The sequence below is a fragment of the Mobula hypostoma genome, chromosome 1, assembly GCF_963921235.1.
Source record: "Mobula hypostoma chromosome 1, sMobHyp1.1, whole genome shotgun sequence".
NCBI lineage: Eukaryota > Metazoa > Chordata > Chondrichthyes > Myliobatiformes > Myliobatidae > Mobula > Mobula hypostoma.
This window is the reverse complement of record NC_086097.1, coordinates 93,706,996-93,732,174: the sequence shown is the minus strand read 5'-3', so window position 1 is coordinate 93,732,174 and position 25,179 is coordinate 93,706,996. Positions and strand designations below refer to the sequence as shown.

At 45.6% G+C, this 25,179-nt stretch overlaps 1 protein-coding gene across 2 annotated transcripts in view; it reads right to left on the bottom strand.

Moving 5' to 3' along the window:
- The window catches only part of mapkbp1 (mitogen-activated protein kinase binding protein 1), a 262,295-nt gene that overhangs the window by 139,703 nt on the left and 97,413 nt on the right, over positions 1 to 25,179 (bottom strand). For both annotated transcript variants that reach the window (XM_063052886.1, XM_063052893.1), the window contains exon 3: positions 8,061 to 8,123. In XM_063052886.1, coding sequence (XP_062908956.1) covers positions 8,061 to 8,123 — 63 coding nt within the window. The remainder of the gene's footprint in view (positions 1 to 8,060; positions 8,124 to 25,179) is intronic.

The following is a 25,179-nucleotide window of genomic DNA, read 5'->3' as shown; positions in this document are numbered from 1 at the left end:
AGGTACTTGGTAAGATAGGCTGTGGTCAGCAAGGTTTTCTCAAGGGAAAATCTTGCCTGGCAAATCTGTTGGAATTGTTTGAAGAAATAACAAGCAGGACAGACAAAGGAGAGTTGGTGAATGTTGTGTGCTTGGATTTTCAGAAGGTGACACACACGAGGCTGCTTAACAAGCTATGAGCCCATGGTATTACAGGAAAGGTGCTAGCATGGATTAAGCAGTGGCTGATTGGCAGGAAGCAAAGAGTGGAAATAAAGGGAGCCTTTTCTAGCTGGCTGCTGGTGACTAAGGGTAAACCTCGGGTCAGTGTTGCAACTGCTTTTTATATTATATGTCAATGATCTGGATAATGGAATTGATGGCTTTGTTGCAAAATTTGTGGACGATATGAAGATTGGTAGAGGGGCAAGTAGTTTTGAGGAAGGGGAGAGGCTACAGAAGGACAGATTAGGCGAATGGGCAAAGAAGTGGCAGATAGAATACAGTGTCAGGAAGTGTATGGTCCTGCATTTAGGTAGAAGAAATAAAAGGGTAAACTATTTTCTAAATGGAGAGAAAATTCAAAAATCTGAGGTGCGAAGGAGTCTTTGTGTAGGATTCCCTAAAGGTTAATTTGCAGATTGAGTCTATGGTGAGGAAGGCAAATACGATATTTACGCATCCATTTCAAGACGAATAGGATTTAAAAGCAAGGGTGTAATGTTGAGACTTTATAAAGCACTGGTGAGGCCTCACTTGGAGTATTGTGAGCAGTTTTGGGCCCCTTTCTTAGAAAGGATGTGCTGACACTGGAAAAGGTTCAAAGGAGGGTCACAAAAATTATTCCAGGATTGAACAACTTGTCACATGAAGAGCATCTGATGGCTCTGGGCCTGTATTCACTAGAATTCAGAAGAATGAGAGGTGACCTAATTGAAACCTATCGAATGGTGAAAGGCCTTGATAGAGTGGATGTGAAGAGGATGTTACCTATGGTAGGAGAGTCTAGGACCAGATGACACAGCCTCAGAATAGATAGTCATCCTTTTAGAATGGAGATGAATTTAGAATTTCTTTAGTCTGAGAGTGGTGAATCTGGAATTCTTTGCCACAGGCAGCTGTGGAGGCCAATCCTTTATGTATATTTAAGGCAGAGGTTGATAGATTCTTGATTGGTCAGGTCATGAAGGGATACAGGGAGAAGGGAGGAGATTGGGACTGAGAGGAAAAACGGATCAGCCGAGATGAAATGGCGGAGCCAAATGCCTGAATTATGCTCCTACATCTTGTGATCTCTTGGTCTAAATATAACACCTAGATGACCTCCATTCCTAACCTAATCTACACTATAGGAAATTTTTGGACTGCATGGTAGCCAAGGCTAATTGACTTCAGCCATGTACAGAATCTGCTTTGCAGATTTAGTAATATATTTCAAACAAAAGAATATAAAATCTGGCACAAGAGCAGAGAGAGAGTCCACTCTTTTCAGTAGAGAACAGCATAAGAGGACAGGAGTCCACCATTTAGCCCATCATGTCAAATTCTAGTTGAGTAATGCAATCAATTACAATGCCTGCACATTATTCTCCCTGCTTATCCAATCTGTTTTGAAGACATTGTTTCATTTCTATACCATCCTTATAAGCACATGAATTCAAAGTTCTAACTACTCTAATTACTTTTTTCCACACATCTATTTCTTATATATTGCTCAAATTTCAGATCAGTGTTCCATTCTTTACACGTACGTTAAAGGAAATATATTTGCTTACTCCATATAAATTGACCTTACTTTTGTACACCTCTATTAAATCTCATCTTAATGTTACTTGCTCTAATGATAACATTAGCCTGTACATTGTAACTTTACAACTGAAACAATTCACCTTTAAACCATTAGACCAATCCAGGAAATCTCATACTAAATTTCTGACCTTAAATTTCTAGACCTTTCCTCTCAGCATAATATTTGCAGAGAATTTCATCCCTTTTGCAACTGGAATAAACCCTCCCCAACAAACAGCACTAGTTAATCTGTCTCTGAGGACATTGATCCTGTCCCTGGAAACATCAGACTTATACAGGTCCTATCTTCCACTAAATTGGCTGAAGAATCAAAAATCCTTCCCCTGCACATTGATCTCTAGCCACGCATACATCTGTGCCATGTTCTTATTTCTGAACTCAAAGGTAAACGTTTCCGTAAACAGTCTGGATTTTATATATAAGTGCAGAACCGTAAGACCATAAGATATAGGTGCAAAATTAGGCCATCTGGCCCATCAAGTCTTCTCCGCCATTCAATAATGTCTGACTTGTTATTATTTAATAGCCCTCTCAACCCCATTCCTGTTTCAAGTCATTTTTCTTTTATTTCCCAGTCTCTTAAGGTCTTGGAGGACTCCATTCTCCGTCTGTTGTTTGTTTGATCTCGGATAATGGAGACTTCGGACAACAAAGGCTAATAAATGAAAGTTGGCATTGAGTTCTTTAATGCTAGGTGTATTTGACAATTGAGTTTTTGACAACCTAATAATGTATTGTTGGTTACATGGACTTTCAAATGTTACCATATATTGGACTGTAAGCAGAAGTAGAGTTCCTGAGATACAGAGATGATAGCCCAGCAAATTATAGACCAGTGAGTCTTACTTCAGTGGTTGGTTAGTTGTTGGAAAAGATCCTGAGAGGCAGGATTTATGAACATTTGAAGAAGTACAACATGATTAGGAATAGTCAGCATGGCTTTGTCAAAGGCCTTACGAGCCTGATTGAATTTTTTGAGGTTGTCACTAAACACATTGATGAAGGTAGAGCAGTAGATGTAGTGTACATGGATTTCAGCAAGGCATTTGATAAGCTACCCAATGAGAGTCTTATTGAGAAAGTAAGGAGGCATGAGATCCAAGGGGACATTGCTTTGTGGATCCAGAACTGGCTTGCCCACAGAAGGCAAAGAGTGGTTGTAGACGGGTCATATTCTGCATTGAGGTTGGTGACCAGTGCTGTGCCTCAGGGATCTGTTCTGGGACCCCTTCTCTTTGTGATTTTTATAAATGACCTGGACGAGGAAGTGGAGGGATGGGTTAGTAAATTTGCTGATGACACAAAAGATGGGGGTGTTGTGGATAGTGTGGAGGGTTGTCAGAGGTTACAGTGGGACATTGATAGGATGCAAAACTGGGCTGAGAAGTGGCAGATGGAGTTCAAACCAGATAAGTGTGAGGTGATTCATTTTGGTAGGTCAGATATGATGGCAGAATATAGTATTAATGGTAAGACTCTTGGCAGTGTGGAGGATCAGAGGGATCTTGGAGCACAAGTCCATAGGACACTCAAAGCTGCTACACAGATTGACTCTGTGGTTAAGAAGGCATACGGTGCATTGGCCTTCATCAACCGTGGGATCGAGCTTAGGAGCTGAGAGGTAATGTTGCAGCTGTATAGGACCCTGGTCAGACCCCAGTTGGAGTACTGTGTTCAGTTCTGGTCGCCTCACTACAGGAAGGATGTGGAAACCATAAGAAAGGTCTTGTGGTATTCTGCAGGGGTTGATGTTGGGTCTATTACCTTTCATGTTACATACTAATGATGATAGAATTGATGGCTTTGTGGCCATGTTTGCTGATGATACAAGGCAGGTGAAGGGGCAAGTAATGTGAGGAAGCAGGGAGTCTGCAGTAAGATTAGGAGAGTGGTAAAGAAGTGGCAGATAAATACAGTGTAGGGAAGTGTATGGTAGAAAACTATCATAGAGTCATACAGCATGAAAACAGGCCCTTTGGCCCAACTGGTCCATGCTAGCCAATGTTCCACCAACGCTAGTTCCACTTGTCCGCATTTGGTCCACGTCCCTCGAATGGACCAAGTGTCTTTTATTGGTTAATTGGTTCATCATGGTCTTAAGACATTCTCAGATTATCTTTTAACTGTAGGGAACGGAGCGATAAGCAGGCAGATAGAATTGGTTTAACTTGGTATCATGGTTAACACAGACATTATTGACTGAAGGGACAACAGTACTGTGCAAAAATGTTAGGCAAATATCTATAAGGAATAAACGCATCAACTATTTCAGAAACAGGGAACAAACTTAGAAATTGGAGGTGCAAAGGGACTTGGGAGTCCTAGTGCAGGATATCCCAAAGGTCAAATTGCGGTTTTTGTTGGTGTTTAGGAAGGCAAATTCAAAGTTACCATTCATTTCAAGAGAACTGGAAATATAAAAGCAAGAATAAAATATAAAGGCTGTATAAGGCATTGGTCAGACTATATTTGGAGTATTGTGAGCAACTTTGAGTCCCTTATCTAAGAAAGGATGTGCTGGCATTGGGGAGGGTCAAGAAGAGGTTTATGAGAATGATCCTGGGAATGGACGTGATAACATATGAGGAGCGTTTAATGGCTCCGGGCCTGTATTCACTGGAGTTTAGCGGAAAAGCGGGCATCTCATTGAAACTTAGCAAATATTGAAGGGTCTGAATAGAGTGGACATGGAGAGGATATATCTATTATCGGGAGAGTTGAGGATCAGCAGGTACAGCCTCAGAATACAAGCAAATCCCTTTAGAATAGAAATAAGGAGTAATTTATTTAGCCAGAGGGTGATAAATCTGTGGAATTCATTGCCAGATGACTGTGGAGGCCAAATCACTGGGTATATTTAAAACAGAGGTCGACAGTTTCTTGATTAGTAAGGGTGTTAAAAGTTATGGGGAGAAGGAGGATTGGAGTTGAGAGGGAAAATAAATCAGCCATGACAGAATGGCAAATATTTGATGGGCCAAATGGCCCATTTCTGCTCCTATGTCTTAATGCCTTAAGGCCACTTACCTGCACTTGGGGCAATTTATAGCAGCAGATTAATCGACCTGTGTGTCTCTGTGGCCTGGGAGTAAACTGGCACACCTGGAGCACACCAGCATGGCAATTTGGGAGAACGTGAAACCAAAGTCGCAGCTCTGCCTTGGGAGAATGGGCAAGGAAATGGCAGATCGAATATAGTGTAGAGAAGCACATGGTCATGCACTTTCGTAGAAGGAATAAAGACACAGAATATTTTCTAAAGAAAGGAGAAAATTCAAAAATTTGATGTGCAAGAGATGTGGGAGATCTCTTGCAGGATTCCATAAAGGTTAACTTGCAGGTTGAATCAGTGGTAAGGAGGGCAAATGCAATGTTAGCATCTATTTCAAGAGGACTAGGATACAGTGGATTCTAGTTAATTGGGATAATTGGGACCAGTACATTTTGTCCCAATTAAACAGCTCCCCCAATTAGCTGAAGTTTTGTGGAAATAGTTAAAAAAGCATAAAAAAAAGACAAACTACCATTTAATTGAGTAACAAATTAAGTATTTAAATGAAATATAGAAAAGATTAGATACTATCAATACTACTACAGCATTATAAAAAACTGTATTAGTTCCTAATAGTTATCGTTTGACGAATTCATTCAGTGTATGTTGTGTGCTCTTTAGATTGACTGTAAATGAACGAAATCAGCGTAAACATCTAGTATAGATAATTGACTACGATATTTTTGATAAGTGCATCCTCCAAATCTTCATTTACATTGTAACATTCCAGATGATTGTCAATACCTTCAAATTCTTCATAGTTCCTAACTTGTTGAAGTACAGAAATCATTTCATTTTCACTCTTGGCCATTTCTGGTATTTCCAAGTCTGAAAGCTTGAAACCTCAGTGAACAAGACAGTTCTGAATTGTCTTACTGCTTATTTCTCACCAATAGTGACACAAATAGCTGTTTTTCAAATGCACACACACAACTGAAACTATTTAAAAAATGTTTGCTCTAAGCACAATGTAGTGTCTAATGCCCACTCAAGTGCACACAACTGATGCTCGTTAGAAACTGTTCAGCAACAGTCTCCTGCCCCACAGTGTCCCAAATAACCAAAGGGAATCCAGCCATGTCACTCCTTACTCTTAATAATTTCTCCTTTGGCTCCTCCTACTTCCTCCAAACTAAAGGTGTAGCTATGGGCACCCGTATGGGTCCTAGCTATGCCTGCCTTTTTGTTGGCTTTATGGAACAATCTAAGTTCCAAACCTATTCTGGTATCTGTCCCCCACTTTTCCTTCGCTACATCGACGACTGCATTGGCGCTGCTTCCTGCACGCATGCTGAGCTCGTTAACTTTATTAACTTTGCCTCCAACTTTCACCCTGCCCTCAAGTTTACCTGGTCCATTTCCGACACCTCCCTCCCCTTTCTAGATCTTTCTGTCTCTATCTCTGGAGACAGCTTATCTACTGATGTCTACTATAAGCCTACTGACTCTCACAGCTATCCGGACTATTCCTCTTCTCACCCTGTCTCTTGCAAAAATGCCATCCCCTTCTCACAATTCCTCCGTCTCCCGCATCTGCTCTCAGGATGAGGCTTTTCATTCCAGGACGAGGGAGATGTCCTCCTTTTTTTAAAGAAAGGGGCTTCCCTTCCTCCACCATCAACTCTGCTCTCAAACGCATCTCCCCCATTTCACGCACCTCTGCTCTCACTCCATCCTCCCGCCACCCCACTAGGAATAGGGTTCCCCTTGTCCTCACCTACCATCCCACCAGCCTCCAGGTCCAACATATTATTCTCCGTAACTTCCGCCACCTCCAATGGGATCCCACCACTAAGCACATATTTCCCTCCCCTCCCCCGCCACCCCCCCCCCGCTTTCCACAAGGATCGCTCCCTACGCGACTCCCTTGTCTATTCGTACCCCCCATCCCTCCCCACTGATCTCCCTCCTGGCACTTATCCTTGTAAGTGGAACAAGTGCTACACATGCCCTTACACTTCCTCCCTTACCACCATTCAGGGCCCCAGACAGTCCTTCCAGGTGAGGCAACACTTCACCTGTGAGTCGGCTGGGGTGATATACTGCGTCCGGTGCTCCCGATGTGGCCTTCTATATATTGGCGAGACCCGAGGCAGACTGGGAGATCATTTTGCTGATCACCTACGCTCTGTCCGCCAGAGAAAGCAGGATCTCCCAGTGGCCACACATTTTAATTCCACATCCCATTCCCATTCTGACATATCAATCCACGGCCTTCTCTACTGTAAAGATGAAGCCACACTCAGGTTGGAGGAACAACAGCTTATATTCCGTCTGGGTAGCCTCCAACCTGATGGCATGAACATGGACTTCTCTAACTTCCGCTAATGCCCCAACTCCCCCTCGAACCCCATCTGTTATTTATATACACACATTCTTTCTCTCTCTCTCTCTCTCTCCTTTTTCTCCCTCTGTCCCTCTGACTATACCCCTTGTCCATCCTCTGGGCTTTTCCCCCCCCTCCCCCTTTTCTTTCTCCCCGGACCTCCTGTCCCATGATCCTCTCATATCCCTTTTGCCAATCACCCGTCCTGCTCTTGGCTCTATCCCTCCCCCTCCTATCATTTCGGATCTCCCCCTCTCCCTCCCCCACTTTCAAATCCCTTACTAGCTCTTCCTTCAGTTAGTCCTGACGAAGGGTCTCGGCCCGAAACGTCAACTGTACCTCTTCCTAGAGATGCTGCCTGGCCTGCTGAGTTCACCAGCAACTTTTATGTGTGTTGCTTGAAATTGCAGCATCTGCAGATTTCCTCGTGTTTACGTTTTTAAATATTGAAAGGCCTAGATAGAGTGGATATGGAGAGAATGTTTCCTATAGTGGGGGAGTCAAGGACCTAGGACACAACCTCAGCATGGAGGAACATCCATTTAGAACAGAGATGAGGTGGAATTTCTTTAGGCATAGCATGGTGAATCTGGAATTTATTGCCACAGGTGCCTGTGGAAGGCAAGTCATTGGGTATATTTCAAGCAGGTCAATATGCTCTTAATTAGTCAGAGTGTCAAAGGATACGGGGAGAGGACAGGGGAATGGGGTTGAGAGAGACAACAGATGAACACAATGGAATGGCGGAACAGACTCGATGGACTGAATGGCCTAATTCTGTGCTTATGTCATGTGGTCTTGTGGTCTAGCTGCACACTGTGCTGTCTCCTTGTCCCATGGTGAACGGGTGACATTGGGAGCGGGGCAGTTACATTCCTTCCACTAATGTCTTACCTTGACCCATTCAGTATATGGTGCTGCTTGGTCTTCTTTGGATTAAAAAGCACAACTACGCACCTGGTGGGACAAAATAGAAATGGATGTAAGTTTGGATCAAGAAAAACCAGGAGCTAACAGAGGTGTCTTAACCACCTGTGACACAGCCACAGTCATTCACTGTAAGAGTCCAGGAAAGTGTAACAAAGGCAAAGAGAAAAGCAAAGCAATAAGCACCTTGAGTTTACCAATCTAGCAACTACAGGGAATATAGAGTTTAAAAGCAAGCAGAGTCATTTATTAAGCAAATAATCCAATTTAAAAAAAATAAAATTTAAACATTGTGCAAAAATATACATGGATTTGTGCAATTTTAATCTTGATGCACTTTTGTCATTAATAATATGTGTATTTATCGTTGAAGTGTGAATGAATAGCTTTAGCTTTGGTCTGGTATACACAATGAGAGTGAAACAAAAGGTCTTCTTCAATTAAAGTGGGTGTTTCTTGTTTCTTCTCCCCTGTAGTTTGAAAGCACCAGACAATATAGTTTCACAGATCTGCTTTGGAATTGTGGAAAGCTGCAATCCAACATTGTATCCAGTTCAGGGCAGTGAGCAGCAAGTCGTTTGGTCTACAGTTCACAAGAGACTGCAGACAATGGAATCTGGAGCAACACCCAAAATGCTGCAGAAACTCAGCAAGTCAGGCAGCATCTGTGGAGGGAAATGGACAGTCAACAGTTCGGCCAGAGACCCTTCATCAGGACTGGAAAGAGGGGAGATAACCAGAATGTAAAGGTGGAGGGAAGGGGTGCAGTAAAAGCTGGAGGATGGTCCATATGAGGAGGGTGACAGGCGGGTGATGGAGGGACGGAGGGAGGGAGGGAGTATATGAATGACGTCAGGAGTTGGCAGATGATAGGTAGAAGCGGCAGAGGGATGATGGAGGTGGAATCTGATAGGAGAGGAGAGGACAACATTGAGAGATTCCTTGCTGATGATGTCTACAACCCAATAAATTAGTCGACTTAAAATGATTAGTGATGAATAGAATTGGTCTTAATGTCATTGGTATCTAATGCTGTTGAAATCCTATCTTGATTACTAACATTACAGTTTAATGTATTGATGCCTAATATACAGTACTGTGCAAAAGTCTTAGGTGCATATATACAGCTAGGGTGCCTAACAGTTCTGCACAGTACTGTAGTAACTTTATGCATTGCACTGTACTGCTGCCACACAAAAAAACATAAATCTCATTACTTATGTGAGTGATGATAAACCTGATTCTGACACAGGTCTCTGTGTGGACTGACAGTGGGATGGGGGTCGTGATTTCTGTAATGATCAATAAACCAAATGTTTAGAATCAAATGACCTTGCCTGGTGTCTCAAGGCTGGATGTGTCTGCAGCCACGTTACAACCACCCCCTGTCCCTGACAAACCTTCTCTGCCACCTGTCCCACACCGCTCCTGTGGTGCTCAACCCTCGCCATTCCCAACATCCTTTGCTCCTGCCAGACTTACAAACTTGCTCTTTGCTCCACATAGACCAATACAGGACTGTGCAGAAGTGTTAGGCACCCTGGGGTGGGTGTGTGTGTGTGTGTGTGTGTGTGTGTGTGTGTCTAAGACTTTTGCACAGTTCTGTAAGTAATCACAAAATCAAGAGTCTTAAAGTCACTACTATTAAAGATTCAAGGTATCATTAGTCTCCAGTGATCTCTTACCAATGTATTTAATATTAATATTAATAGACTCAATACAACTGAAGTCTTCACTCCAACGTTACTGAATTTCTGAATGGATTGTCTCTAAACAAAATGAATGTGAGGTATTGCTGCCAATATTGGTGGTTATTAATTCTTGCTCCCCACTATTTAATATATTACTTTGCATTGTAGTCCCACTGTTTTTATCATCAGTCTGTCACTGCCACTTTTCATCACAGATAAAACCTCAATTTCTGAGAATTAATCTGCTCTAAATTTTTTAAAAAGGCTTAATTAGTGGGAAGCTCAATTTGGGCAGCCTATCCCATAAGACGTATGTGATTAATAAAACTTAGGTTTAAATAAAAATTCAAGCTATCACGCCCGAAGGGAAACCGGACTGCCGTGAATCACCCTAATCCAGGTGCCATTGCTGGGTGTATTCTGCACACTGGCAGAGATTGGATCAAATGTCACGACCTTCAACACTGGTTGTGAAACACGGAGTAAATCAGCTGGAAATCAGGTGTAATGTTAATGGTTTTAATTTCACTGACTGCCCCACGATGGCTGCACGGCCTGGTCCTTTGCAGACAGACAGCACTGTGGGTTCAATCCTGACCACAGCCTCTGGGATCAGAATTGAACCCAGGTCAGTGGAGCTATGGGACACTAACTCTACTGGCTGTGCCACTGTGGCATGTGGGTATGTCCATATCGTGGGGAAGAAGTATTCTTCCTTTCTGCAGTTCAGCCTAAGAGTACCTGCCCCATTCATCGCCATTCCTCGTGGTGTCAGCCGCTGCTTTCATCCACTGACTTTGTGCACTATGAAATTGGGCTGGGGGCTGGGGGCTGGGGACTGGGAGACAACCATTACTGATCTCCCTACTCCAGTCTTCCAGCCTGTGCTCATGGCAGAACTAGAATCTGCTGGGCTGTGTAACTCAACACATCTCATAAATCAAATTCAAGATGGTGAGTTCTATACGGTGGGGTGTAAGCTTTACTCACTTCAACTAACTGGCACAGAATTGGTCTAAATTTTGATTGACGCACTTGAGACTACATGTGCATTGTAAAAGTCCGCGTCAGTACACTGTATTCCCAGTGTCGTACAGAGTCAAAGTGCTTGATAGAATTTGTCCCACTCAGTGACCAATTTCTGCCAAACACATTGATGACATCACCAAGTGTGCAAAATACGCCGGACCATGGCACCTGCATTAGGATGACTCGTGACAATCCGGTTTCCTCTTGGGCACAATGGCTTGAAATTTTATTTAAACCTAAATTTTATTAAATCACATGGTTCTGAGCAGAGGTCACTGGCCCAAAACATTGACTAGCTTATCTTTCTACAGATGCTGTTTGACTGGCTGAGTTCTTCCAGCATTTGTCTCACTAATCCTCAACAGTTGGACAGATCCCTGTTGATATATACATACAGTGGCCACTTTATCAGACAGCTATTAAAGTGGTTAATGAGTGTATGTTTGTGGTCTTCCGCTGCCGTAGCCCATCCGCTTCAAGGTTTGATATGTTGAGCGTTCCGAGATGCTCTTCTGCACATCAATGTTGTAATGTCTGGTTATTTGATATACTGTTTTCTTCCTGTCAAGCTTGAACCAGCCTGGTCATTCTCCTCTGACTTCTCTCATTAACAAGGCGTTTTTGCCCACAGAACAGCTGCTCACTGATTTTGTTTTGTTTTTCACACCACTCTGTAAATTCTCCACCAGGGGTCCCCAGTTAATGGTAGGGGTCCCTGCTCTAGAGACAGTCGTGCATGAAAATCCCAGGAGATTTCTGAGATACTCAAACCACCCCATCTGGCACCAACAATGACTCCACGGTCAAAGTCACTTAGATCACATCTCATCCCCCGTTCTGATGTTTGGACTGAACAACGACTGGGCCTCTTGACCATGTCTGCATGCTTTTATGTATAGCTACTGCCACATGATTGGCTGATTAGATATTCCCATTAACAATTAGGTGTACCTAATAAAGTGGGGACCAAGTATAAATTCTGATTCATCAGTCAGTAGCACACCCCAATTCCTACACACATTACAACTAAGAAACAGAAGAAAACTTCTAACTGATAGTGCTGATATGATTGTACTATATAACTTGCTTATAGCAGTCCCCATTGTTACCCAGAAGGGTTGGGAATCCTACCAGACACATGGGATCACGGCTTTACCCTTCCCCCTCTCTTCAGTAATGCATTGCGGTTTCACAAATCTTGAGCTAGCAGGTGTCCTGCAAGGATGTCTGACATGCCACAGTTGCTGGACAAGGTGCTTCTGCTCTGCTTCCATAATGAGCCGAACCAGTTCAACCAGTCCACTGCCTTTCTTTATTTTACACCCAACAAGTTCTGGCTCCAGTGCTCTGCACATGAGGAAGAAGGGGTGATTTATGCCCAGGTAGAAAAAAAGTTTCATTTTGCACCCAGCAGACACAGAAGGCAGGTGTGACTCGGTTGATCACTGGTGTGATTCTGGTCTGTTAACTGCACAGACAAAATTAATTACCGTAAGGAAAAATGTGTTTTTCCTGCAGTCCCTAAGGGCTATATTCCTCATTTTACTCTTGCTATAAATGAGAAGCAAGATTATACCCCGAATTAAAACAAAAAATGCTACACTCAGCAGATCGTAATGATAACACAGACAATTTTTTTTCCAAAATGTTGCTTCCTCAGAAATATCTTTTGTTTATGATAGACCGCTTGAAGCTGAACCCAAATATAATTTCAGACTACTCGTATTACATAGGAATTTGGAGAAACGAGAAATTAACTTTTATTGAATATAATGTGTTTAATTTCATAACGGTGCTGATGCTTTGCAATAGTTCGACTAAGCTAAAAGATGTTTTGTTGATGATTTTCATTTGTACTTAGTGTCTGAGGCTTCTCACTCAAACGTCCAATAATAATCAGTCAGCATTGATGGATTCCAGTTGCCCTGACACTGTTTCTCCATGACCACAATGTCCCGGTGAAACCTTCCACCATGCTCATCACTGACAGTGCCAGGATTTGCAGGGAAGAAGTCTAAATGGGGAGGGGAAAAGAAGATGGGGAGGAGGACGCAGTGTGCACGGCCGCTCCGAAATGATATCGTATTTGTAAGTAGGTACCATGCACAATCCTGATTTGATGGAGATAGATGTGAGAAGCATAGGGGACCATCTGGAGAAACTTCTGAAATGCCTGCTTCGCTGTCGCTGATACTGTGCGATCGAGAATCTCTGAAGGGGAAGGCCCCAAATCCTCGGCTTTGCCTGTTGCCGGGGCCGGGGTCGAAGCGCTCGGCAGAGATGGTGCTCAGTGCTTGGTGTTGGAGGGCTGGTCGGAGGCTCGAAGTTTTCGGACGTACTCAATGTCGGCTGTGGTCGGGTGTTTCCAGGATGCTGCATTGGCAAGTTTGCGGCGCCGGAAGCTCATGGCAGGGAGAGTTTTTTTTCCCTCTACCGTCTGCGTGAAATGATGGGACATTCGAGAGACTTTGAGACTTTTTTTACCGTGCCCATGGTCTGTTCTTTATCAAATTACGGTATTGCTTTGCACTGTTTTAACTATATGTTATAATAATGTGGTTTTTGTCAGTTTTTCAGTCTTGGTTTGTCTTGTTTTCTGTGATATCATACTGAAGGAACATTGTATCATTTCCTAATGCATGCATTCCTAAATGACAATAAAAGAGGACTGCGTGTCCTCATAATCTGAAAAAAAAATGGGAATGCAGAAAATGAATCTTTAGTATCATGTTGCACTTCATTGTTTTGTATGCTTGAAACATTTTGTCAACCTGCTGCACATAGTTTGGTGCTCTAGTTGCCAAGAAAATTTTCAACAAAATCCTTGAATGCCTTCCATATGTGATTTTCTCTAGACCCTCTAGAGGTTCTTTGAATTGCCTGTCATTGATGACCTGTTTGATTTGTGGACCAATGAAAATGCCTTCCTTAATTTTGGCATCAGTTATTCTGACTTGAATTATGAATTGAAATAACAAACATAGATGATTTCACAAAACAGTGCGTGATAGGGAAATTTCATAGTGATTTCCATGATTAGGAGCCCAAAATCCATGAGATATACCCAAAAGTGTTCAAGAAGCAAAGCCTTTATTGTCCAGTGTAAGCAGAAGAGTTTCTGCAGATGCTGGAAATCCAGAGCAACACACATAAAATGCTGGAGGAGCTCAGCAGGTCAGGCAGCATCTAAGGAAATGAATAAACAGTCGAAGTTTTGGGCTGAGACCCTTCTTCAGTGCTACAATGAAGTACTTTGAGAAGTTGGTTATCTCTAGAATTAACTTCTGCCCGAGCAAGGACCTGGACCCACAACAATTCACTTGTTTCTACATTGTTTCCACTATTACAAAAGTGATTAATCTTCAAAGTCCTGAGGCTATGAAAGGCACTACATCCATGCAAGTCCTTTCCTTTTATAGAATAACGCAATAAGCAAAAACAGATGGAGGCCAATCAGTCAGTCCTTCAAGTTTATATGGCCAATTGACAAAATCATACCCATTTTCACTTTCTAGTCTGATTCTCGCATCTCAACTCTGAATGGCCAAAATTAATTCTGGGCTCTCCAGCATCCTGTTAATCCTTATCAAACTCTAGTGCCTTGATAAGATCATATATTCATCTATTCCTCTCTGGAGAGTCTGCATACTCTCTATTCACTCCTCCCTCTCTGACGACACTCTGCTTTCCCCGTATTTACACCAGCGTACTGTATATCCAGGAATTTGATAGGTGGGAATGTTTACATCAGTACTATGTGACTGAGAATGGGTTTTTTGATGCAATGACTTTTGAAAAAATTTAGTTCTGGGTGCTTCCTGGAGAGAGTCATCAGTATGGAAATAGGCCATTCAGTCCACAACATCAATGCCAATCATTAAGCACCCACTTACAGCGGCTATCTGACCTATACACCTGCACAACTTTACGATGAGAGAGGAAAACACTTGGGGAAAATTCACCGCGAAACTCCCAAGAAGAAAAGGCAAACTCCACCAGAATCCAGGATTGAACCCAGATAGGCTATTGGCAGAACCACTCCACCATCCATAATCAACGTCTCTTTAACGAAACGCATGTGCCAGAGGAACATCAAATGACATCAATTCTAACATCACTGTTCACTCAGCAGAAGCAACAGTAGACCTTCTTTGCAGCTCTGCCATTCACCACCGACCTTCTACTCCCATGCCATGTCCTAAGGCCATATCCTTTTTGTCCTTGAGTAGTTAAAAATCTACCAACCTCTATTTTCAATATGCTCAACAAGTAAGCCTCTGAAACACTTTTGGTAAGACAAATCCAAAGGCTCGCCCATATGGGTTTAGAAATTCTTCCCCAGCTTTGCCCTGAACTGCTGAACTCTCATTCCCCCTATACCCTAGTCAGGGTGAAACCTCATTCCCCCTATACCCCAGTCAGGGTGAAATCTCATTCTCCCCCATACCCCAGTCAAGGTGAAATCTCAATCCCCCTATACCCCAGTCAGGATGAAATCTCATTCCCCCTATACCCCAGTCAGGGTGAAATCTCATTTCCCCCTCTACCTGAGTCAGGGTGAAATAACATTCCCCCTATACCCCAGTCAGGGTGAAATGTTATTCCCCCTATACCCCAGTCAGGGTGAAATCACATTCCCCCTATACCCCAGTCAGGGTGAAATGTTATTCCCCCTATACCCCAGTCAGGGTGAACTCTCATTCCCCCGAAACCCCAGTCAGGGTGATGTCTCATTCCCCCTATACCCTAGTCAGGGTGAAACCTCATTCCACCTATACCCCAGTCAGGGTGAAATCACATTCCCCCTATATCCCAGTCAGAGTGAAATCTCATTTCCCCTTGTACCTGAGTCAGGGTGAAATAACATTCCCCCTATACCCCAGTCAGGGTGAAATCACATTCCCCCTATACCCTAGTCAGGGTGAAATGTTATTCCCCCTATACCCCAGTCAGGGTGAACTCTCATTCCCCCTATACCCCAGTCAGGGTGAAATCTCATTCCTCCTATACCCCAGTCAGGGTAAAATCTCATTCCTTCTATACCCCAGTCAGGATAAACTCTCATTCCCTATACCCCAATCAGGGTGAAACCTCATTCCCCCTATACCCCAGTCAGGGTGAAATCTCATTCCCCCTATACCCCAGTCAGGGTGAAATGTCAATTCCCCATACCCCAGTCAGGGTGAAATGTCAATTCCCCATACCCCAGTCAGGGTGAAATGTCATTCCCCCCTATACCCCAGTCTGAGGGTGAAATCTCATTCCCCCTATACCCCAGTCAGGGTGAACTCTCATTCCCCCTATACCCCAGTCAGGGTGAAATGTCATTTCCCCATACCCCAGTCAGGGTAAAATGTCATTCCCCCCTATACCCCAGTCTGGGTGAAATCTCATTCCTCCTATACCCCAGTCAGGGTGAAATCTCATTCCTTCTATACCCCAGTCAGGATAAACTCTCATTCCCTATACCCCAGTCAGGGTGAAATCTCATTCCCCCTACACCCCAGTCAGGGTGAAATGTCATTCCCCCTATACCCGAGTCAGAGTGGAATCTCATTCCCATATACCCCAGTCAGGGTGGAATCTCATTCCCCCTATACCCCAGTCAGGGTGAAATCTCATTCTCCCCCATACCCCAGTCAAGGTGAAATCTCAATCCCCCTATACCCCAGTCAGGATGAAATCTCATTCCCCCTATACCCCAGTCAGGGTGAAATCTCATTTCCCCCTCTACCTGAGTCAGGGTGAAATAACATTCCCCCTATACCCCAGTCAGGGTGAAATGTTATTCCCCCTATACCCCAGTCAGGGTGAAATCACATTTCCCCTATACCCCAGTCAGGGTGGAATGTTATTCCCCCTATACCCCAGTCAGGGTGAACTCTCATTCCTCCTATACCCCAGTCAGGGTGAAACCTCATTCCCCCTTTACCCCAGTCAGGGTGAAATCTCATTCCCCCTATACCACAGTCAGGGTGAAATCTCATTCCCCCTGTACCCCAGTCAGGGTGAAATCTCATTTCCCCCTGTACCTGAGTCAGGGTGAAATAACATTCACCCTATACCCCAGTCAGTGTGAAATGTTATTCCCCCTATACCCCAGTCAGGGTGAAATCTCATTCCTCCTATACCCCAGTCAGGGTGAAATCTCATTCCCCCTATACCCCAGTCAGGGTGAAATCTCATTACCCCTGTACCCCAGTCAGGGTGAAATCTCATTCCCCCTGTACCCCAGTCAGGGTGAAATCTCATTCCCCCTGTACCACTGTCAGGGTGAAATCCCATTCCCCCTGTACCCCAGTCAGGGTGAAATCTCATTCCCCCTATACCCCAGTCAGGGTGAAATCTCATTCCCCCTATACCCCAGTCAGGGTGAAATCTCATTCCCCCTATACCCCAGTCAGGGTGAAATCTCATTCCCCCTATACCCCAGTCAGGGTGAAATCTCATTCCCCCTATACCCCAGTCAGGGTGAAATGTCATTCCCCACATACCCCAGTCAGGGTGAAATCTCATTCCCCCTATACCCCAGTCAGGGTGAAATCTCATTCCCCCTATACTCCAGCTAGGGTGAAATCTCATTCTCCCTACACCCCAGGCAGGGTGAAATCTCATTCCCCCTATACCCCAGTCAGGGTGAAATCTAATTCCCCCCTATACCCCAGTTAGGGTGAATTCTCATTCCCGTTATAAACTAGTCAGGGTGAAATCTCATTCCCCCTCTACTCCTGTCAGGGTGAACTCTCATTCCCCATTTTACCACAGTCATGGTGAACTTTCATTCTCCCTATACCCCAGTCAGGGTGAAACCTCATTTCTCCAATCCCCAGTCAGGGTGAAATGTCATTCCCCCCTATACCCCAGTCTGGGTGAAATCTCATTCCCCCTATACCCCGGTCAGTGTGAAATCTCATTCCCGTATACTCCAGTCAGGTTGAACTCTCATTCCCCCTATACCCCAGTCAGGGTGAAATCTCATTCCCCCTATACCCCGGTCAGGGTGAAATCTGAATCCCCCTGTACCCCAGTCAGGGTGAAATCTCATTACCCCTATACCCCGGTCAGGGTGAAATCCCATTCCCCCTGTACCCCAGTCAGGGTGAAATTGCATTCCCCCTATACCCCAGTCAGGGTGAAATCACATTCCCCCTATACCCGTCACGGTGAAATCTCATGGCCCCTGTACCCCAGTCAGGGTGAAATCACATTCCCCCTATACCCGTCACGGTGAAATCTCATGGCCCCTGTACCCCAGTCAGGGTGAAAACTCATTCCCTCTATACCCCTGTCACGGTGAAATCTCATTCCCCCTGTAGCCCAGTCAGGGTGAAATCTCATTACCCCTGTACCCCAGTCAGGGTGAAATCTCATTCCCCCTGTACCACTGTCAGGGTGAAATCCCATTCCCCCTGTACCCCAGTCAGGGTGAAATCTCATTCCCCCTGTACCACTGTCAGGGTGAAATCCCATTCCCCCTGTACCCCAGTCAGGGTGAAATCGCATTCCCCTATACCCCGGTCAGGGTGAAATCCCATTCCCCCTGTACCCCAGTCAGGGTGAAAACTCATTCCCTCTATACCCCTGTCACGGTGAAATCTCATTCCCCCTGTACCCCAGTCAGCGTGAAATCTCATTACCCCTGTACCCCAGTCAGGGTGAAATCCCATTCCCCCTGTACCCCAGTCAGGGTGGAAACTCATTCCACTATACGCCAGTCAGGGTGGAATATCATTTCCCCCTATACCCCAGTCAGGGTGAAAGCTCATTCCCCACATACCCCAGTCAGGGTGAAATCTAATTCCCCCCTATACCCCAGTTAGGGTGAATTCTCATTCCCCCTATACCCCAGCTAGGGTGAAATCTCATTCTCCCTACACCCCAGGCAGGGTGAAATCTCATTCCCCCTATACCCCAGTCAGGGTGAAATCTAATTCCCCCCTATACCCCAGTTAGGGTGAATTCTCATTCCCGTTATAAACTAGTCAGGGTGAAATCTCATTCCCCCTCTACTCCTGTCAGGGTGAACTCTCATTCCCCATTTTACCACAGTCATGATGAACTTTCATTCTCCCTATACCCCAGTCAGGGTGAAATCTCATTTCCCCTATACCCCGGTCAGGGTGAAATCTGAATCCCCCTGTACCCCAGTCAGGGTGAAATCCCATTCCCCCTGTACCCCAGTCAGGGTGAAAACTCATTCCCTCTATACCCCTGTCACAGTGAAATCTCATTCCCCCTGTACCCCAGTCAGGGTGAAATCTCATTACCCCTGTATCCCAGTCAGGGTGAAATCCCATTCCCCCTGTACCCCAGTCAGGGTGAAATCTCATTCGCCCTGTACCACTGTCAGGGTGAAATCCCATTCCCCCTGTACCCCAGTCAGGGTGAAATCCCATTCCCCCTGTACCCCAGTCAGGGTGAAATCGCATTCCCCCTATACCCCAGTCAGGGTGAAATCGCATTCCCCCTATACCCGTCACGGTGAAATCTCATGGCCCCTGTACCCCAGTCTGGGTGAAATCTCATTCCCCCTATACCCCGGTCAGTGTGAAATCTCATTCCCGTATACTCCAGTCAGGTTGAACTCTCATTCCCCCTATACCCCAGTCAGGGTGAAATCTCATTCCCCCTATACCCCGGTCAGGGTGAAATCTGAATCCCCCTGTACCCCAGTCAGGGTGAAATCTCATTACCCCTATACCCCGGTCAGGGTGAAATCCCATTCCCCCTGTACCCCAGTCAGGGTGAAATCGCATTCCCCTATACCCCGGTCAGGGCGAAATCGCATTCCGCCTATACCCCAGTCAGGGTGAAATCACATTCCCCCTATACCCGTCACGGTGAAATCTCATGGCCCCTGTACCCCAGTCTGGGTAAAATCTCATTCCCCCTATACCCCGGTCAGTGTGAAATCTCATTCCCGTATACTCCAGTCAGGTTGAACTCTCATTCCGCCTATACCCCAGTCAGGTTGAAATCTCATTCCCCCTATATCCCAGTCAGGGTAAAATTTCATTCTCCCTATACCACTGTCAGGGTGAAATCTCATTCCCCCATACCCATGTCAGGGTGAAATCTCATTCCCCACATACCCCAGTCAGGGTGAAATCTAATTCCCCCCTATACCCCAGTTAGGGTGAATTCTCATTCCCGCTATACCCCAGCTAGGGCGAAATCTAATTCTCCCTACACCCCAGTCAGGGTGAAATCTAATTCCCCCTTATACCCCAGATAGGGTGAATTCTCATTCCCGTTATACCCTAGTCAGGGTGAAATCTCATTCCCCCTCTACTCCTGTCAGGGTGAACTCTCATTCCCCATTTTACCACAGTCATGGTGAACTTTCATTCCCCCTATACCCCAGTCAGGGTGAAATCTCATTCCTCCTATTCCCCAGTCAGGGTGAAATCTCATTCCCCCTATACCCCGGTCAGGGTGAAATCTGATTCCCCCTGTACGCCGGTCAGGGTGAAATCTCATTCCCCCTGTACCCCAGTCAGGGTGAAATCTCATTCCCCCTATACCCCTGTTAGGGTGAAATCTCATTTCCCCCTATACCCCAGTCAGGGTGAAATCGCATTCTCCCTATACCCCAGTCAGGGTAGCATCAGTTCAGCAACCTGATATAACCACTCCAGAATTTTGTATGCTTCAATGCGATCAGCTCTAATTCTTCAAAACTCAAGACAGCATAGTCTGCTCAGTCTCTCATCATGTAGCAAACCGTACATCCCAGCATAGTAATCCAGTGAACAGATGTTTTATTACCCCTATTGCAAGTACACTCAGTGGCCACTTTATTAGGTACATCTGTACGTCTGCTCATTTATGTAAATATCTAATCAGCTAATCATGTGGCAGCAAGTCAATGCATAAAAGCATGCAGACATGGTGAACAGGATCAGTAGTTGTTCAGTCCAAACATCAGAATGGGGAAGAAAGTGACCTTGACTGTAGAATGATTGTTGGTGTCAGATAGGGTGGTTTGAGTATCTCAAAAATGCTGATCTTCCGAGATTTTCATGCACAATAAACTTCAAAATTCCAAGTACATTTATTATCAAAGTCTGTATACATTATTTAACCTTGAATTTAGTCTTACAGGCAGCTACAAAACAAAGAAACACAAAATCACCCATTAAAAAAAGACCATCAAACACCCAATGTGCAGAGAGAAAAAAAAACAAATCCCACAAACAGTAAAAATAAGCAAATAGCATTCAGAACTGAAGTGAGGCATGAGGCCCAAAGCATGCAGAGCAGGCCACAGCCACAGCTTCAGCCTCAGTTCGGCACAGAGTCTAGTAAATGTTGCAGAGCCTCGAGCAAAACCTGCCTGACCATCGCCTCCGGTCCTGACATCCTGCCTTTTCAATCTGGCCCAGCGTTTAAATCATCCAAACATCAGGTCATTCTTTGCTCCAGGACCCGGGTCCTGTTGTTTCAATACACTCTGGGCCTGGACCCCGCCAAACTGGCCTGGTGCTTAGATCGATCAAATTTCGGCACTTCCCTCACTCTCAATTTAGGTGGATAGGCCTCAACCTTTCCTCAACTCTGCTTGCCCTGTCTTTGGCTAGCCTCCGCTCGAGCTCACCTCGACTTGGTCTTGCACCTTCTCGCTTCAACCCTTGACTCTTCCTTGCTTCTGCCTGGTTCTACATTGTTCACGGTGATCGTTTACCATAAATTTTCTCTGTACTCTTTCAATCTCATTGATATCTTTCCTGTAGGTGGGTGACCAGAACTGCATACAATATTCCAAATTAGGCCTCAGCAACGTCATACACAACTTCAACATAACATCCCAGCTTCAGCACACAGTACTTTGATTTATGAAGGCCAATGTGCCACAAGTTTTCTTTATGACCCCACCTACTTGTGACACCACTTTCATGGAATTATGGATCTGTATTCCCAGTCTAGAGTTTAGATTAGATTAAGAGAACACTCAGTCCTCGTTTATTGTCATTTAGAAATGCATACATGCATTAAGAAATGATACAATGTTCCTCCAGAGTGATATCACAGAAAAACAGGACAAACTAAAGACTAATGCTGACAGAACCACATAATTATAACATATAGCTACAGCAGTGCAAAATAATACCATAATTAGATAAAGAACAGACCATGGGCACGGTAAAAAAAAAGTCTCGAAGTCCCGAGTCAATCGACTCCCGAGTCCCCGATAGCGGCGGCAAAAGGGAGAAACTCCCTGCCATAAACCTCCAGGCATTGACAACTGCCGATGCCTTGGAAGCAGCCGACCACAGCCGACACTGAGTCCATCCATCCGGAAACTTTAAGCTTCCGACCAGACCCTCCGATACAGCCTCCCGAGCACCTTCGACCTAGCCCCGGCTGCTGAAACAAGCAAAGCCGAGGAATCAGGGCCTTCTCCTCCAGAGATTTTGGACCACACAGTAACAGCAGCAGCAAAGCGGGCATTTCAGAAGTTTCTCCAGATGTTCCTCCGTACTCTCACGTCTGTCTCCATCAAATCAGAATTGTGCACGGTCCCCTACTTGACAAATAACAGACGTCACCACCGAAGTGGCCGCGCACGCTGCGTCGCACTGCCATCTTCTCCTCCTCCTCCTTTACAGAGGATATTGTGGAAAAACCAAAAAGAAATCTAGTGAGCGGCAGTTCTGTAGACGAAGCTGCCTTATTGTTAACGAGGGAGGTCAGAGGAGAACGGTCAGACTGGTTCAAACTGACAGGAAGGCAACAGTAACTCAAACAACCAGGTGTTAAAACAGTGGTGTGCAGAAGAGCATCTCTTAAACCACAACGTGTCGACCCTTGAAGTGGATGGGCTACGGTAGCGGAAGACCACCAACACATGGCCACTTTATTTTTTTTATTTCAAAATATACTTTATTCAAAAATAAATATATACAATAAACCATTCAATAATTTCCATCCTTTACATACATTTCCATTATAGTCAGTATATATCCGTATTTATAGCCACCCACGTGGCACTCCAGTAGTTCAGCTTACCATATCATTGTTGAGGGGTATACTCCCGCCACCCGACCCCTCCCACTCCTGCGGGTGGAGAAACTATACCGTGGTCCTTCCTCGCCGGGCCCTTGCGGTGGCTGCACCGTGTTTCAGTGCGTCCTTCAGCACGTACTCCTGCAGCCAAGAATGTGCCAGTTGGCAGCATTCTCCCACGGACATCTCCATGTGCTGGTAGATCATCAAGTTTTGGGCCGACCAAAGAGCATCTTTCACCGAGTTGATGATCTGCCAGCAGCACCGGATGTTGGTCTCCGTGTGCGTCCCCGGGAACAGCCCGTAGATCAGAGAGTCCTCTGTTATGCAGCTGCTGGGGATGAAACGTGACACTAATCCGTCCATCCTCCTCCACACCCTCTCTGCGAACTGACAGTGTGCGAAGAGGTGGGTAACAAACTCCTCCTCACTGCAGTTCTCCCGTGGGCAGTGGGGTGCGGAGACGACGTTCCGGGCGTACAGGAGGGCTCTGACTGGGAGGGCCCCTCTCACCGCCAGCCAGGCGAGATCTTGGTGCCTGTTGGTGAGATCTGGCGATGAGGCATTTTGCCAGATGAACTGGACAGTCTGCTCAGGGAACCACCCCACTGTGTCCATCACGTCCTTCTCCTGCAGTGCCTGCAGGACATTACGTGCCGACCACTGCCTGATGGCCCTGTGGTCAAAGGCGTTCTCCTGGAAGAACTTTGCTACGTAGGACAGGAATGCCGGCAACGACCAGCTGAGTGGGGCGTAGCGCGGGAGTGGGGCCAGACCCATCCTTCGTAGCCAGGGCAACAGGTAGAACCTGGGCACATAGTGGTACTTGGTGCCCACATACCTGGGTTCTACACACAACCTGATGCAGCCACATACGAAGCTGGCCATCAGGGTGAGGGCGACATTGGGGACGTTTTTGCCCCCGTTGTCCAGGGACTTGTGCATGACGGTCCGTCTCACCCGCTCCATCTTGGATCCCCAGACGAATCTGAAGACAGCTCGGGTGATTTCCGAGCTGTAGGAGCGGGGGATGGGCCAGACCTGCGCCAAGTACAGCAGCCCTGAGAGCACCTCACACCTGATGACCAGGTTCTTGCCCGTTATCGACAGGGAGCGCCCTCCCCACAGTCCCAGTTTCTGTTTCACCTTGGCAGTCCGCTCCTGCCAGTTCTTGTTGCACGCCTCAGCCCCTCTGAACCAGATCCCCAATGTGATCAGACCTGGTGGTGAAGGGGACGCCGGATCGGTCGGGCCAGTTGCCGAAGAGCATGGCTTTGCTCTTCGTGCCGTTGACCCTGGCCCCCGACGCTAGCTCGAACTGTTCGAGGTGCCAATCAACCTGCGAACTGACCTCGGATCAGAGCAGAAGACGGTGACGTCGTCCATGTACAGGGAGGTTTTCACTTGGGTCCCTCCACTGCCATGGCCACTTTATTAGGTAGAGAAGTTACCTAAATATACTCCTCATGCAGGTCTCCAGACCAGTACAAAATGCTCCAAATATGATCGTATCAAGTCACAACAAAGTTACAGTAAGGCATTTCCAGTCTTAAGACGCAAATGTTTTTGCAATAAAGGCCTACCCACTACTGCAGAGTTTTCATCAACAGAAGTCTCAGGCCCTCCCCTCTTCATTGAAATCACCTTTATCCCAATGTGAGGTTCCAGAAGCTGCCGGATTTAGACCAACCAGAAACATGTTTCTAATCACAAACAAGAGAAAATCTGCAGATGCTGGAAATCCGAGCAACACACACAAAATGCTGGAGGAACTCAGCAGGCCAGGCAGCATCTGTGGAAAAGAGCACAGTCGACATTTCGGGCCGAGACCCTTTTCGGTAGGACAGTCAGGAAGGTCCGCGAATCGGGAGAACAGGCAAGAGAACACCCATCTTTTCAAAGGCATGGATCCCAGTTTGCCATTATGATAAAACTGCTCTGAAATGGAGATGATTTGTGACAACAGCCATCTTCCTTTGTGCAAAATATGGGCTGAGAGTACTTCCTTCAATTCACATCATTGATTTCGATCATACTTGTGTAGCCTCTTGCTGTTGAGGGCAGATGCTCTTACCTCACCCCGAGTTCGCTTCCCTTTCTGTTTTTATATCGCAGCTTCATGGAGGCCAGAAGCCAAGTATCCCTGAGATGGAACCACAAGGGAACACTACACACCAGATTTCTGTCACTAAATGCCTCTTGGCAGCTGCCCAGTATCAGAAATGTAGATTTTTACCTCTGGAAAGTCACGCTCCAGTTTCACTGAGCTGAACGTTAAATTCCGTAGCATCCACACACTTTACTGGCTCCTGCCTCTCCCTCTATTCTCAGTCCAGTTGCAGGGTCTCAATCCAAAACGT